Consider the following 16,588-nt stretch of genomic DNA (forward strand, 5'->3'; position numbering starts at 1 on the left):
TTTTTTCTTTTTAGGCAATTTTGCATATTTTGGATATATCAATAATGGATTCTTCTCGGGCTTTGTTTTCCTTTGAAAACATACTAAAAAAATTGCATAGAATATATTTTAATGGGAATGAATGGAGTTATTTAAACTTTATTTTGAGGCTACAACATCTGCACTTATAGACAGACCCATCCTCAGATGATAATATCACACTATTTATAACTTTTCTCGGTGCATATTGATGGAAAATGGATTATTGATGAGTTTATTTATAATTTTCAGATTTTTTTTTTCTCTATTTTTAAGAAAATCAGAAAAGATCTTATGACTTGTGATATGATTTGCAATATGATCCAATTCGATCATATTACGATTTGTGATTCGATAACGATAGCCATAAGTTTATCAGTACTCATTGAGTATTGCAAAATCTCTATTCGATTTGGTTCTAAAACCATTTTGAGGACAGGGAATATTCTTTCAGTATCTATTCTCCCCATACTGTTGCTTTTTTCTGTTGAATTTTGAAGACACTTTTGCAGTTTTCTTCACTAGTCAGCATCTGTTTTGAACTGGGTTTCTAATGAATTAAATTAATTTTGTTGTGGACAGAACTTTCGGGCATTCCCCCAGATGCTCTCAAGAGGCTTATTCCTGAGCATGCTAGAAAACAGAACTTGTTCATGGCCTTGCACACTTAGAGAAGGTTTAGTTCGTTGTTGGTCTGCTACGAGCCAGATTATGTAAAGTTGCCTGCCTTTTTTTTACATCATGTTTTTTCCCTTAGAGAAAAGAATGCTTGTAATGCAATGGCGTTGCACTGACAATCTCCGATCCCTGAGGCTTGTGTATGAATTTTAGTGGAGTTGGGAGTTTTAATTTTCCAGTCATGTCTGTCACACTTGTAATAACTTATTTTATTATTATTAGTGATGGTTTGTATAAGCATTTCTGATGCCAAACGACGATTGATTGTTCATTTAGGAAGGTCGATGGAGGTGATGAGTAGGTCCCACTTCCAAGTGTCCAATCTTTAAGTGACCATGGTTATCATTCCCCAATGCGTAATATGTATGGTGCACTGGCGATGAAGAAAACACACTTCAGGATAGTGGTTCAGGCAACTCCGCCTCTCTTTCTGCAAGGATAGCTGAGAGATTGTACATTGTGCCCGATGTTTCAGTTTGATCTATGGTTTGAGTCTGTACAAGTGGGGGGCACACCCAAGTGCGGGTTTCGTGGGAATGGTGGTGTGGCTGATGGCACAGTCGAGATACTATGGTAGCATTTGTAATTCCTACCAAGTAAAGGCGATAACTTTTTATGGTTCTTGTTTTTTGTTTTTTCAATTTTTAATGAACAGAGAAAAGCTGAAAGGGAGTTCATGTCAACAAGACCACTTACATAATGTTCTGGCTAAGAGACTGTACAGCAAGCTAGAGCATTCAGTTTGTGGTCGTTGGTATGATGGGAATCAAGTGAATGGTCCATGTGCCAAAGATCTCCTAGATTAATACCGTAGCCATGGAAGTTACGACCTTTTATTAGTTGAATGTGAACCATTGCTGTCTCTTATTTCGTAACCGTTTGTCTGACCACTATTGAAGGGTTTTGGATCACTGAATAATGGACCTCACTTGTAGAAACTGAAAACCTAAACAGCACTCTCCAATCTCTGAGTTAAGCATTGCATAATGCTTAAATCGATTTGCATAACCCATTTTCTTCTGGAACTGAAACAGTACTCATCTGTGCGTCCCAATTCCAACTATGTCAAATGGATGCATGCAAATGGATTCAGAGTGGATGCAGATTCCCAAGCTGAAAAGGTACCAGAATAACATAAAACTTAGAAAAAATGTGAAAAGATGATAAAAATAAAGTTTTAACCATGTCATAGAGATTCACTATCTCCATGTACATGTGGCAGTGTGGTTATGAGGCTGTTGATATATAGAGGCCAAGATTATGAAACCCACTACTAAATTACCAATGTACATTTATGTGCCCATACATAAATTTTAACCGCATCAACTTAAATTTGCATTGTAGACTCATTTATATATGACACGAATGTGAATGCGCATACAAACATATGGAGCACATATAGCTTCTGTTTTTAGTCCATTTCATTGAGTTGAACCATATTAAGCCTTGAAACTTTTCATTCTCTGATTTTTATGTTTCCATTTTTTTTTTAAGTACTGAATTTCTTGACTGGGAAGTAACAAGAAAATTTCTCCGGTGATTGTAGTTTGATCTTTTGCGGAATGTGGTCTCTTCAAGGTGCAGAGAAATAATCTCAACATAGGAAAAAACCATTAAAGCTTGCAAGCCAACTTGCAGGGGTAAGTGCCAATGTGACACATGGGCTAGATTTAGATGTAACATCAGGTCGGCTTGTCATGTGTCCTGGTGCAAAAATAAATAAATAAATCAGACTGGTCCACTAATTAGGGTGGACCACTTGCACATTGAATATGGACCTTTGTTTAAAATTTTATCCCTCCATTGATGTGTATGTGTGCCGCTCTCCTGATAAACAGAATAACCCGACCACTGGAATGGGTACACTTGCAGTGGAGCCTGCCTGATAAGTGGTGCTTTGCTATTCTGACGGTGCTTTTAGTCATCTAATTATCAGCACGAATGTTCATGCATTGGTTCTAAAGATTTTTTTTTTTTTTTTGTTTTTTGTTTTTTATTTTAATCTTCATTGTTTATGCTCAATATGCAAAACTTTGGAGTATTTTAGTCATGCTAGAAGAGAGGGGGCAGTTTTCATGAAACCAAACCATTCATCATCACCATCATCCAAGCCTTATCCCAATTAATTGGGGTAGGCTTTGAACATAATCCATTCTGAAAAGAAAAAAAGAAAAAAAGAAGTTTTGGGGCAACTAAAACATGCGTAATCTCAAAATAATACTCTCGAAAAAATACAAAGAAAATAATCATTTCACCTACATGATTTTAAAAAAAATATATAAATAAAAAAAATTTGTGGAATTTCATGAAATTTGGTGCATCTGACCAGCGAAGTACTTGCAATACATATGGTACATACAATAACATAAATATGGAATGAGTAACTGTTGGGAATTCAGCTTGGTAGAGATTAGTCGTTGACAGTGGTCTCTTCCATGCTGTTTCAGTTCTCTTGGTGGCTGAATGACTCAGCACCAATCCCCTGCACAATGAAATCAACTAATCAGTTGATATCGTATAGTTCAAATTCCAAGAAGATGAAATATGTCAAAACTGATTTTAATAATGAGTTCACTGATTTCAATCTGAATCCAGACCTGATATCAAGTCAGACAATAGGCTCTACCCACATTTGCTGTGAAATCATACCCCAACCAATTTCCACGACAATTTGAATTCTGAATGTCATGATGAACTTAGCAAAAGTAATTTATTGAGCAGGTGTTTCTGTGACAGATTTTTCATTTGGGTCTTATTGGAAACTACCAGAGAACAAAGTTAAGAGGACCATTCCAGCATGTAGCATATACCCTGAATGGCTATTGTATGCCCACGCGTGCACTGCAACTCTAGACCATTGCTCTTCAAATAAGCTAAGCAGCTGTTTGGGGTGAGGGATTTATGAAATACATGGATTTAAAATTTCCCATGTCTGTTTTCTGTTGGGGATTTCCCATATCAGTCGATCTTCCAAATCCCCCCAAGAAAAAAAGGCAAACCCACAAAATCACTCTCAAAATCAATAAAAGCTATGTCCTTGCAATAAATGCTTTGCTATTGCAATAAATTCTCCCAAAATCCATGGATTTGGAGCTTGCCAAATATTGGATGTTTTGATTTGCCAGATCCAAATCCAATGCAAATCCATGAATTTGACATTTACGAATTGCATTTTTTAACCAAGTGTTGTCGCAGTATTATGACTCAATTCATCAACAGGTTTAAAAGCAGCTATTAATCATCTGTTAGATTCAGAAATGAAAATATGTACTTGTCATTAGCAACACAAATTCAACAACAATTAGTCAATTTTTAAGTTCCCTGGTACAAGTATAGGATTCAGTTAATCAACCAAATCCATGACATCCTTCTTGGAACTATAGACCTTATCAATGTACTTTTCTTGTTCAACTTCTACACTGTAAAAACGGTAGCTTGGGTTCCCATTGTCATCATCCTTACATGTCAGTTCAAAAGCGGAATACATCCTTTTATGTTGTTTTCTATTTACAGATGCAGCCTAATCAATCACTGCAATACACACCAAAGACTCCCTTGACAACATCGCTATGGTACCCAGATCCTTCAAATCCCTTGAAGTACCCCCCACGTAGGCATGGCAATCCGCATTGGATATAGCTCAGTTCTTCCTGTATCTTTTATATTTAAAAATAATTAAAAATGGAACAACATGTATTTAAAGATCAATAGGAGCATTTTAAATATTAACGTTGAGTATGTAAGTCTTGTCTCAGTACCCTAACAAGTGAATACAACCACAACCATGCACAATACGAGTACCTGTGCCCGAGTAACATAGCGCCTTTGATTGCAAGTCCATTATCCATCAAATTCTCCTTTCTAGATATATGGGGACATCCTACTCGGGGTATTAAGGCCTTCATGTCTAGAACTTGGTAACCAAAGGAAAAGTTGTAAGAAGGGAACTGGCATGGTGCCATGAAAAAAAAAAGAATAAGAAAACTTATGACCAGAAACAACGCTTCTGAAAGCTGAAACCTCGACTCAACTTGAAGTCTGGTCGAGTTGACCTGAAGACTTGGGCAAATATTCGACACAAATCCATATTAAAAACTCAATAAGTAATACTTATTCTAAATATGACAGCGAATTTTATATATATATATATATATATATATATATATATATCACCCAGTAAAAAAAACATGAAAACTTAATGAAAACCTGGAAAAACTTGACTTGACTTGGTCAAGTTTTTAATTCAACTTGACAAGACTCAGAAAACTCGACAGGACTCGAAAAACTCAATGGGAAGGAGTTACTCCTCAAGTTGACTCAAAGTCCAATAGGGTCGAATCGACATGGTCAAGGTCGAGTCAATTCAACCAGTCTTTAACTGTGTCCGAAACATATAGGAATAGGGAAGCATGAGATTTCAAAGTGGGAAGACACCTTGAGTAGCAGATTGGGGTGACTAAAATCTAGAATCATGTATATGGATGATGTCTCTACAATCGGTTGCTGGCACAGATCCAAAATGTGTAGAATCTCTTATTTTTTTCACCTATTGATCCATTTATTGCTCTTAATTCTGATATCCATGATCAACCCTTAATGTTACAAACAAACTTGCACATAAGACCAACTTCGAGGGAAGAGACTACAATGAAATGGAATATCTACACTGTTGATCTGATGGGTTCCAACCTGGAAGAACCAAGCTCCACAAACCCCTAGATTGGAAGATGGGGCATCCAATATTCTGGCCGTTTTGCATTTGAGTGTGGATTGTTACTGTATTTCTTTTTTAATATCCCTCTACAGGCCATCAATCGAAGAGTTAGGATTGTCCCATTGGGGAGATATTTTAAAGAAATGTTCCATCCATGGTAGGGCCCGTGAGATCAATGCTCTGGATCACTTTCATAAAATGAAAACACGAGTATGGGCTTCACTTTCATAAAATGAAAACACAAGGATACTATTACAATGAATATCCTCTGGCCAAGGATCATGTAATTCTACTATACTACCGATAGCCATGATCTGACCACTCATCTGAGTTGACTCAGACTCAGTCGGACCCCGTGAGTCTTGTAGAACAGGGTTGACTTGGGCCAATTTGGACAAGTCGCCACAGACTTGGGCGATACAATTGAGTCAGGCTACGTCGACCCGAACGACTCACCTGTATATAAAAAGAAAAGAAAGGGGGGTCGATTCCTCATTCCATTTTTTAAAAACCAAATTTCAACCTATTTTTGCCCCCTTTCACCACCAAATCTTAGATAACACTAAATATATATATTTTTTAGAAAAAGAAAAAAAGAAAAAAAGAAGAGAGTGTAATTTGAGTGCCTTCAATCACACTAGTCCAGACCTCTTATTATTTTTGGCAAATCATACCCTTTTTTCCCCTTCAAACGTGTGCTGTTGTATCTTGCCAACGTACTTGCCTCCACATGTGCCAATATTCATGAATTCATCAGTTGGGCCCACAACATATATTCCTTGTTAAAAGAATAGGCTGTTCCACTCATCTTATGGCCCACACGTGGAAAATAAATCTACATGGTGGGGTCCACCTGACAAACGGCTCAGGTTTACTGCCATTGCCACTCAGGAGGAATGCTAAAATGCAGCTTATTCCATGGTTCACTTAGCAAAAAATCACTACTGTACGCAACACAGTGATCTAGACTGGGGATTGTGCTAAACCATGTGAATGAGACATGCTACCACAAAATAGAAGTGATCCAATTGGAATATGCATCTGGTTAGTGGCCTAAAAAGACACTCAAATTACCCCCTTTTCACTTTTTTCGAGAAAATGGGTTAGAATTGCACCTGACTAATCCAGAATGCCTCAACTCAGGACCGGATGAGTCGGTCTGAGTCGCGAGTCGTAAAACCTGTCTATAGCTAAGAAACTGCTGTTGTGTTCAAGTGTGTAGGTAATTTAAATGGGTTTGAGAACTACTTACCTAGACCAGACTTTTTTATCATAAGAACACGCTGCTTTCTTCCAATCCAAGTAGTCATCCACTGGGGATCTCTAGAAACAACTTTGTAGCCTGCATTTGAATACAATTTGCGTGCAGCCGAATCATCTTCATAAGCTCGCAGGGCTAGATATTTGAAACCCCATGTTAGTGAGAGTAGATCACAGGCTTTAAGCAATACCGTTGCTACTTTCTGCCTCCTATTATTCATAGTCTTGAATTAATGTCTGAAGAAGCATGAAACAAATCAAAATGTCGAGATGATGACATATTGGAATAATGAGAAAAAACCACTTAAATGGAATACTGAGTTCTTTGTCCATTCAAAATGATATTTGGGAATGAGATGGATTGTCTCCGTTTGAATTTGGGAATAATCAAATCTTCATTACAGCTTGAGGAATAATTCCCTCTGATTTGTATCCAGTGAATTTCTCAAGGAAAAAGGATGAAAGATGCGCTCTTACCTGAAGTCTGTCAGCACAGCTATCCCAGATATGTAAAGGTATTCTTCAGCTCCATCAAGATGCCTAAGAATGTCATCATCTCTCATAACCGTGACATCCACAACACCCACAACCCCTTCTTGTGAAGGGCGCAGTGAAAAATCAAAACCATCCGTAGGCTCAGCAACCAAACAAGCATACCTGCTAACAGAATACTTTAACAAAAGAGAGTTCAAGCATCCTTGGATATGAAAAAAGGATCAGCAAATTGTCTTATTGTCATTTATCTGACAGTTTAACTGAAGTGGGCAACCATATATCTAATAATATGCAAAAATACAAAATATAATAAATATAAAATACCCGTCATTCGAATTTTGAATTGTCTGATAAAAACAGAAGAAAAAATTATTTTTGTTTTGTAAGATGAAGAATTCAGGAGTCCAGTGATGCACACAGCACAGTCATCAGCTAATGACAATTCAATGCTCCTCTCCTTTTCAAAATGGAATGGAAGTGGAGAATAAGCAATGTTTTCAAGACCCTGGATTAGATAAAAATAGATGCCTCTAGTATTTTGATCATAGGAATCCATTCATGTAATGGTCTTATGCAGTTACCTTTTCATATACATTAGACATACTCATCTGCAATGCATATCTGTACATTTTTTTGTTTCTTTGTAGCTGTACAGTATACAATCGGTTTGTATCTTTCTTTTGTTTTGTTGGACATAAAAAGAGAATCTCGGCATGGGTAATCCAACAAAGCTTGAAGCCATCTCAAGGTGTCCCTCTGCATGTATTTTCATTTGCCATTTATAACAATGTTCAGATCTAGTAGTCTTTTTTAAAAAGAAAATTCTAATAGCCGTAACCATAATTAGCTAGATGGAAAGAGGTAAAAATGGTAGATTGGCTACACCCAGCTCAGTATTCCATCTGGTTTGTATTACTTTCCTGATGTGGCATAGGCCTGGGATCAGGTCTTACTACGGTGTTACATGAAATTCCTACCAAAGAAAGAAAAAAGGTAGATTAGCTCAAATTTTCCCAGGAAGAATGATTGCCCCATGAATAAGTAACTTCCACAAGGACGTGTGCTGGCGCCTGACACGTACAAGTTGTCAGACACGTGGACCCCTGAGAAGACAATGCTCTGTGATAAAAAAACATATTTTCATGGACGCACGACATATAGAAAAACCATACCCAGAGAAGAAAAATACATTAATTCCATATTAAGGAAGAGTATAATATAAGTTTTTTTTTTTTTTTCTTTCCTTAACAGCTCTATCCATGCCTGCTCATTGTGGTTGCATGGATGGACCCACAAGCAATACCAGTGAATAAGTCATCAGGAAACCTCACAAAAAATGAAAACTGTTACTTGAAGTGACTATGGGACAGGAACTGTACCTGTTCGGTGGTGAATTCCTAAGCTTGTAGATGAGAGCAGCAAGAACTTCTGCCTGTATCATGCAATGCAAAAGGCATTAAAACATTTGCACTACTGCCTGTATTATCCTTCTACTGAAGTCTTCAACAGAAGGAAGTCTTCAACATCAGATATAAAGACATGCTTGTATTATGCTATTACTGAAGTCTTCAATGTCAAAGGCAACAGTCTGTCGTCATAAACAAGAAACTATAATTTCCCAAATCATTTGTGCGACTTGTAAACTATATTCCAGACTTCCAGCTTTTACGGGAGTTTTATTCATGATCTTTTTTTGGAGGCTTGTTATTCTTCACCTACTAAGATCTACCATATCAGTAGGCTCATGTGTTTGGATGTACAATCAAATAGATTTACCATTTCAGTCTAATAAAGTGAAATAATAATATCGTAATGCCCTCTCTTAGCTTCCAGATTGAGGGTATGGACTCCGAATTGCAATTGCTTTACTTATCAAGTTGAACTTGAATGGAGTAGTAAATGCAATTTGAGGGATACTTCTTCGTTATAAATACTAGGAAACCAATGTACATATCACCTGATACTTACTGGTATCGTCCATGAATAATACGGATGCATCAGCCTGTATCGGCCCGAAACAGCTGATACAAGGGCGATACGGGGCAACATGACTCCGTATAAACGGTGAATGATTCAATGCACAAAAGCCAACTTACAAACCATGTAGGAAACATTATTATTATTATTATTCACTTTCCTGTTGTTTAAACTGAAAGTGCATGATTCGATTCACCAGTGCTTCCAAATGCAGCCAAGTATTTACCGGAATATTTAAAAGCTAAGGCATGTGAGATACTATTACTATGACAGGTTCATTTGTTGCAATTCATCGAGGCTATTTCTATCCTAGCTTACTTTTTTGGTAGTTTTGATTCCTGGGAATCCAGCCCCTAGGAAGCAGATTCTGTTGGTCAGGGGCTGAATTTGTGTTTGGGTCCTAGGAAAGGGTGGAAAAAGAATTCCCATGGGAATCCAATTCCAAAAATTTGCCAGTTCTATGATTCCCAGCTTGTGGGATGCAAATTTTTGAGAAATGGCTTCCCATCCAAGGGTCATATTTTTGAAAATGATAAAAATCCTCTCTTCTGACAACTCTTTTCCGAGAATCCAAACAAAACTGGATTCCTGAGAATGGCTTTCCAAATACCCAGACGCCATACTCAGAATCTCTAACTGGGAATCCATTTCCTGGAAACAGATTCACGACCACTCTTATGATTCCACAGGGCCAAACACCATATTTCATTATTTCCCTCCTAGTTATTATTATTTTTTCTTGGCATTCCCATTCTCATTTTGGAGTGGATTCTGTGGATGGGAGTGTTGCCATCTGCATTTTGCAGGATGACCCAAACCGCACCACTTCGGCAGAATGAACATGAACCCAGCCGCATTTGATTCCATTCTCATTTGATTCCATTCTCATTCTCAGACACATCCAAACAGGCCCTAAACCCATCATTTGATCTATGAAATCATTATCTTTCACGCCAGTTCGCCGACCTAGCAGAGGCAAGCAGTATGCCTTGAGTCATAAAAACAAAAGTACATTGTCTCGAGATACGAATTCATGCTGCAACAATATTGCTATTATATCACAGCAGCTTCCTTGCAACATGTTCGGGACATCCGATCCATGCATCAGTGGGTCCCCAACAGCGTAGATGACCTGAACAAAAAGATCAGGCTGATGCACCAAATGAGGATAGTCAGCATTGTTATTAACCGTCAGTTGATTTTGAACAAGGGTAGCCCCCCTGATTGGCCAGCCTGATTTTTAGACCATACCATCTGCCTGGTGTGATCCACCTGATGCATGGTATGGAAGAAACTAGATTCTAGCATGAGAGTAGGGATCTTCCAACTCAGTTCAGTGGTGAAGACAATTCAAAGCAATGAAACTATCTTCAATAGCAGGAAACAACCATCAAACAGTCCTTAATACTGTCATTTATCTTCCTTTGGCTTCTGTTTTATGCTAAAAAATCAAAAGATATCAAAGGTTTGGAATTCAATGAGAAGAAGGAAAACAGAGAGGGAAGAAAATTTGAATCACTTCAGACCCAAGTACATACATACAAACACAAATTTGGGTCCTAAGTCTTGCTCAGGTGGTAGACTCTCAGGAGTTTCAACTCCCGGTCAAGGATTCGAGTACCCATAGGTGGTGAAATTCCACCAGCGTGAGTGTGTGGGGTGTGTGGGCGTGTTAAAAAAAAGAAAGTACATACATACAAATATACACAGCACACAGTGCAAAAAACTCCATTGAATGCTGGGCGAACTCACCGGCTCAGCTGATTCAAGGCTCTACCAAGTTAAAAATGGGAGATTTGGTTTTTCTTAAATCGGTTCTTACATGATGACTCGATCGGAAAAGAACCCAACAATAGGACACATGGGGCCTGCATTTCAGTTAAGTTGTTCATCTGGTGAGCCCCATAATCAGATAGGCCACACTCCAAATATATCCCCTACAAGATGATCCTAGCCATCTGATCAGTGGGTCGCAAACAGACAGTTACAGAAAATGCTCTTCATTTGATGGCAATCTGTCCAGCCGTCCAGTCGGGATATTATGGCCATCTGGTGGGGGAGAATGTTGGGTTTTCTCCCATCCAAGGCGTGTCCCACAGCACGAGCAGTTCAGATCGCCAAAAGACGGGCCCCACATGTACAGAACTAACTAAAGAAACATACCAACAACAAAGAAAGGGAAAGGCTGAGATGACCTGAAAGAATTCGAAGAAGAAATCATTGAAGACAGCCATAGGCATATGAAATGCCTGAGCCTGAACATAGGCCACTCTCCTCATCTCATCCTCCTCCTCAACCAACCTCCTCACCCTCCATCCATACTCACTCACCAAATACCCAAACTGCCCCTCACCATCCCCAGAATCCCCACCTTCTCCCTCTTCCCCAACAACACCCACTCCACCAGCTGAGCTTGAATTACTACTCCTACATACCAAACTACCCCTCCTCTTCTCCCCACTTCTCATGACAATTTTGCCCTTCTGCCTTGCTTCCAAGCAAGCCACTTCTCTTCTACATTCTGGCTTTGTATGAGCAGCAGCAGTAGATGCACTGCTATTGAGTGGAGGGTATTTGTGTAATTTTCCTGAAAGAATTGGCCAGTTTGGGCATGCTTTCAAATGAGCCATGTCTTGAGAGTGGATTGAGGTGGGGCTCTTTATCTACCTTGTCTTAAAAAGCCACTAGAGCCACACCTTTATATTGATAGATACACCCTTTCGGTCTACTTTCTGGCAATACTACAGTACAAAGTTGTGCTGTTGTTATCTATGCCACATGTAATGCAATGTACATGTGTCGTACAAGGCTATTTTCTTAAGGATATTGACATTTACGCCCAAAAATTGTTAGTTTCGCCCTTGATAAGAGATTCTCTTTGGCGTTTATGAATCTGTCTTTGAAATTTCTGAAATCGAAGCAAACCCAACAAAAATTTCCTTTGCTTAATGGAAAATCTGCAAGTGGAAGCAGATTTTGGGCTTCGGAGGTGGATTTTAGACCCAAGTCTAGGGGTACCCAGATCGCCGAACCTGGTTTTTTCATATCGATTCTGCGGAATTGCGCCGTTTCTCGATCTTTACGGATTGGGCAGATGGCTCATTGCTGCATCCTTCGAATTGGGATCGAATCGGATCTGTTTGTGGTGAATAATCTTCTTCACATGTACTGCTCTTGTGGTTCGATTTCTGCTGCAGTCCGATTGTTCGATGGAATGCGTGTGAGAGATGTTGTTTCTTGGAACACCGTAATTTCAGGATTCGTAAGATTGGGGTTCTTTGGAGATGGGTTTCATTGCTTTCGCAAGATGAAACGGGAAGGCATCAGTCCTAGTCAGTCTAGCTTTGCTTCCGTTCTGGTCGCTTCAGTCGAGATGGGTAGTTTCAAAAATTGCCGGCAAATTCATGGTGAGAGTTTGAAGTGTGGGTTATCTTCTGACTATTGGGTGGCAAATTCACTTATGACTGCTTACATCAAGTGTGGAGAAATCATGGATGCAAGGAAAGTGTTTGATAGAATGCCTAATTTCGATGAAATTTCTATTGAAATCTTGTTAAAAGGGTACAAACAGCATGGAAATTCTGAAGAAGCTTTTGAGTTATTCAGATTTTCACGTGCAGAAGGCATAGATTTCAGCTCTTTCACACTTTCTAGTTTAATTAGCTTATGTTCAAGCTTAGAACATATTGATTATGGAATCCAAATTCATGTGTATGTTGTTAAGCTCGGGTTGGATTTGGATGTTTCTACAATGAATTCTCTTATTACATTTTATGCAAGATCATATCTTTTAGAGGATGCAATCTGTTTGTTTGACTGTTTAAGGCAGCCTGATGTCATCACATGGAATTCACTGATTGGTGGCCATGCAGTTAACGGTTTTGGAGATGTTGGCATCAGCATTGTTGGAAGGTTTTTGTGTAGTGGAATGAGGATGACTGATTCTACATTTTGGAGTTTTCTTTCTTGTTGTGCAACTGTTACTGTTCTCGAGAATGCAAAGAAGGCTCATGTTCTGATATTGAAATTGAGAGACTGCATGGATGAAGGAACTGATAATGTTATATTGACCATGTACTGTAGGTGTGGAAGTTTAAGCAATGCAAGTGCTCTGTTTAAAACAATGGAAGAGAGAGATGTTGTGTCATTCAATCTGTTGATCAGATTGTTCAGAGACCATTGCTTCTTTGAACAATCAATCAAACTTTTCTGTGGGGCCCACTCGGAGGGGTTTATTGATGTAGATGAGATAATGTATTCAAGCGTCATTTCTAGCTGCGCGAAGTTGGCTTGTTTAGAGATAGGACAACAGATCCATGGCCAAATCATCAAAACTGGTTTCGAGACTGTTTTCCCACTTGGAAACTCTCTCCTAGGAATGTACTCTCAATGCGGAAGTTTAGATGCCATGGAGAGAATTTTCAGCGAAACCAACAGACCTGATCAATTCACATGGAATATAATGATCATGGGATATGCCTGTTATGGATTCGTTGATGCAGCGATTAGAATTTGGCAGGAAATGAAGGAATTGGGTGTAGAATTTAATGAATTTTCTTATTGTGCTATGATAGGTTTGTGTGATCATGTTGAAACTTTGGTTCTTGGTGAACAGATCCAAGCACATATTATCAAGTCGGGCCTGATTTTCGATACAGCTCTCATGAATTCTGTACTGACCATGTATGCCAACTGTGGAATGATCGAAAAGGCATTCGCGGTATTCAAAGAGATCCATTCTGTCGATTCTATCTCATGGAATTCCATGATTTCTGCTTATGCCCAAAATGGGTTTGCTGAGGAATCTCTGAGATTTTATTTGTTGATGACCCGGCGGGGCATAGAACCAAATCATCTCACATTTGTGAGCATTTCCAAGGCATGTACTGTGCTCGCAAAACTCGCACTCGGCTTACAGTTCCATGCTCAAGTCATAAAACGAGCGTTTGAATCAGATGTCTCAGTCTCCAATGCATTCATCACCACGTATGCTAAATGCGGCAGCATCCATGACTCGTTCAAGATCTTCCAAAGCACTATCCATAAAGATGTAATCACATGGAACTCCATGGTATGTGGTTACGCTCATCATGGGTGTGGAAAAGAAGCGCTTGAAATCTTTGCCCAAATGAAAATTTCTGATGCAAAGCCGAATGAAGTAACATTTGTCAGTGTACTTTCTGCTTGTAGCCATGCTGGTTTGATATTAGAAGCATGGGATCATTTCTATTCCATGCCTACAGAACATGGGATCACCCCGAACGAGGAGCATTATGCTTGCATGGTCGACATCCTATGTAGAGCCGGGCAACTGAGAGAAGCAAAGGATTTGATTGAAAGCATGCCGTTCGATCCATGTTCTTTGATTTGGAGAACTCTGCTTAGTGCTTGTAGAGATAATGAGAATGTGGGGCTTGGCGAGGAGGCTGCAGCGAGGATAATGCAGTTGGAGCCGCACGATTCAGCTGCTTATGTTCTTCTCTCCAACATCTATGCCTTGGTGGAGAGGAAAGGAGACAAGGCTGAGATGAGGAAGATAATGAAAGACAGAGGGGTGAAGAAGGAAGTCGGTTTTAGTTGGATCTAAAGTTCTTGAAAAAAAATGCTTGATCGAGGGAAACAGCAAATTTTTTTTTTTCCCCGACTGAAATTGTACAGGTGGGCTACACCTTTCATTTGGTGGGACCCATCATAGGATGAGCCATGACCCCATCTGATTGGCGGCTTGCAAATGAACAATTATAGGCAGTGATCCACTTTTAACTAGGGCAAGTTGCATATTTAGAATCATCTGACATGGGAGATTTTGTGGGTATTTCTCGTCAACAACACAGCTCATCACACGAATGGTTGGATCACCAAAAGGCGGAGGGTCTGAGCAAATTGTTGAATTGAACACTGTATATCCTCAATGTGTATTTAGCTCTAAATTCCTGACCGGCAGTAGTGAAGCAGTGGATGGAATGGAAGGAGAGTGTTTTATGTTTTACTAAGAAGAAAATTACCAGCCATGCAGCTGATGATTGTGTTTCCAAACGTTTACTTCAGAGAAGATGTGCCACATCATTGATTTAAAAATGTGAGAGATTATCCGTCCATTTCACACTATCGAGTACCTGGCATGTTTTTCTAATTGGTTCCATCCTACACTATCTAAGAATCATGTCCATCGATCAGGTTAGTGATATTCATCCCCATTGCAAGAAAAACTGCTTTGTATTATGAACTTGCTTGTTTGGATCCCTGCAACAAGTTCTTTTCAATGTAAATGAGATTTTTGGGATAAAAAATAATGTATTGTGTGGAAAGCCATATTCTTTTTCAAATTTTGTTATCGAGATTTATCTACATTGTAAAATATTTAATCCAAACACGGCGTATTGAAGCATGGTAGCTTTTCCTGCACATGATATTTGGGAATAGAAATTTGTTCAGCTGAATGCACACACTCTTCAGGATCTGTGGTCCAAATCTTTTCTTTGATTGTCTAAAATCTGGTTATTGATCAGCAGCAAGTTACAACTTCCTTTTCTTTTCTAAATGGAAATAGGATTATTTTAATTAGAGAAGTGCTCCAGCGCTCACCTAGCTGCATCAGTTTACTTGGACAATCCAATTCGTCGATCCAAACAGTTCATCAAATCCAGAGCACATGTCATAGGGTACCCAAAAAAAATTGCATTGATCCAATGATCAAATCATCGTTGATTTTGCCTTATTTTCTGTAGCCATCCTCCTTCCAATTTATAGTTATCTTTTAAGTAATTTGGTGGGCCACACTATCTTGAACTTGTTAGCCCCATCTTTAATTAAATAGGACTTGCAATAACTATTTTCATCAGGCAACTGTGATTAGTGATCAATCGCCGAATGAAATATATCGGCGTAGTAGACTTCTTCGACAGCTATTCATCTTCTTCCTATGTAGCACTTATATACAGCTACCCAGACCTTCAAATTGTACAGAGCGTTGGAATCACATGATAAAGTAGATGTAACCATTCAAAGTAAGGATGCAATTCAGGCATTGAAACCAGCTACCTTACCTGATGTTGTATTGGATCACCATACCGAGAGTTATTTGATACTCTGGCTGTCTGATGCTTGATATGCAGGCACATGGAAATTTTACATGTATCATCTATTCACTCAAATTAAACAGATTAACCCATTGGGTTGGATCCATTGCAAAGCTCTGTGGAGCAGGCAACTTCTACAATGAGGATAATTTTCTTGTAATGCGAAAATCTCTCCTTCTTAGTTACATTTGCTGCTCTGCAGGTAGGGTGTCAATGGGCCGGGTTGGCCCATTGGGCTTCCGGGTCTGGCTTGCCTCAATCCAGGCTTGGGCTGGAGTATAAGGCTTGATGAATGGGCGGGGCTAAAATTTCAAACCCGTTTATAAACGGGCTGGGCTTGGACTAGAAAGTCCCTGGCCTGCAGTAA

At 39.1% G+C, this 16,588-nt stretch overlaps 3 protein-coding genes across 10 annotated transcripts in view; 2 read left to right on the top strand and 1 right to left on the bottom strand.

Annotated features, from left to right (window-relative positions):
* Window positions 1–936, top strand: part of LOC131242804 (shaggy-related protein kinase kappa) — a 34,820-nt gene extending 33,884 nt beyond the window's left edge. For all 6 annotated transcript variants that reach the window (XM_058241692.1, XM_058241690.1, XM_058241688.1 and 3 more), the window contains one exon: window positions 601–936. In XM_058241692.1, the coding sequence (XP_058097675.1) occupies window positions 601–689 (89 nt within the window). In that variant the 3' untranslated portion in view covers window positions 690–936. The remainder of the gene's footprint in view (window positions 1–600) is intronic.
* A 2,052-nt stretch (window positions 937–2,988) lies between these two features.
* Window positions 2,989–11,772, bottom strand: LOC131242805 (GCN5-related N-acetyltransferase 10, chloroplastic). Of its 3 annotated transcripts, none has more exons than XM_058241695.1 (5): window positions 11,338–11,772; window positions 8,545–8,597; window positions 7,148–7,327; window positions 6,663–6,880; window positions 2,989–3,178 (listed from the first exon to the last, which is right to left on the bottom strand). In XM_058241695.1, exons 1-5 carry the CDS (start codon window positions 11,770–11,772, stop codon window positions 3,165–3,167), a joined length of 900 nt encoding a protein of 299 aa, XP_058097678.1. In that variant the 3' UTR covers window positions 2,989–3,164. The 3 variants fall into 3 exon arrangements, with proteins under 3 accessions (XP_058097678.1, XP_058097677.1, XP_058097679.1); XM_058241694.1 differs by having other exon boundaries at window positions 7,148–7,330; XM_058241696.1 differs by lacking the exon at window positions 2,989–3,178 and having other exon boundaries at window positions 6,743–6,907; window positions 7,148–7,330.
* A 257-nt stretch (window positions 11,773–12,029) lies between these two features.
* LOC131244089 (pentatricopeptide repeat-containing protein At4g13650-like) lies at window positions 12,030–14,729 on the top strand. The gene has a single exon (XM_058243748.1). It carries the CDS (start codon window positions 12,030–12,032, stop codon window positions 14,727–14,729), a length of 2,700 nt encoding a protein of 899 aa, XP_058099731.1.
* Window positions 14,730–16,588: the final 1,859 nt, after the last annotated feature.

This window comes from Magnolia sinica, chromosome 4 (genome assembly GCF_029962835.1).
Source record: "Magnolia sinica isolate HGM2019 chromosome 4, MsV1, whole genome shotgun sequence".
NCBI lineage: Eukaryota > Viridiplantae > Streptophyta > Magnoliopsida > Magnoliales > Magnoliaceae > Magnolia > Magnolia sinica.

Coding starts and splice junctions, on each gene's coding strand:
- LOC131242805 (XM_058241694.1), bottom strand. CDS start 11,772: ATGGCTCATTTGAAAGCATGCCCAAACTGGCCAATTCTTTCAGGAAAA. Junction 8,598..11,337: donor TCTTCTTCGAATTCTTTCAG/GTCATCTCAGCC, acceptor TGCATGATACAG/GCAGAAGTTCTTGCTGCTCT. Junction 6,881..7,147: donor GCTGTGCTGACAGACTTCAG/GTAAGAGCGCAT, acceptor TATGAATAATAG/GAGGCAGAAAGTAGCAACGG.
- LOC131244089 (XM_058243748.1), top strand. CDS start 12,030: ATGAATCTGTCTTTGAAATTTCTGAAATCGAAGCAAACCCAACAAAAA.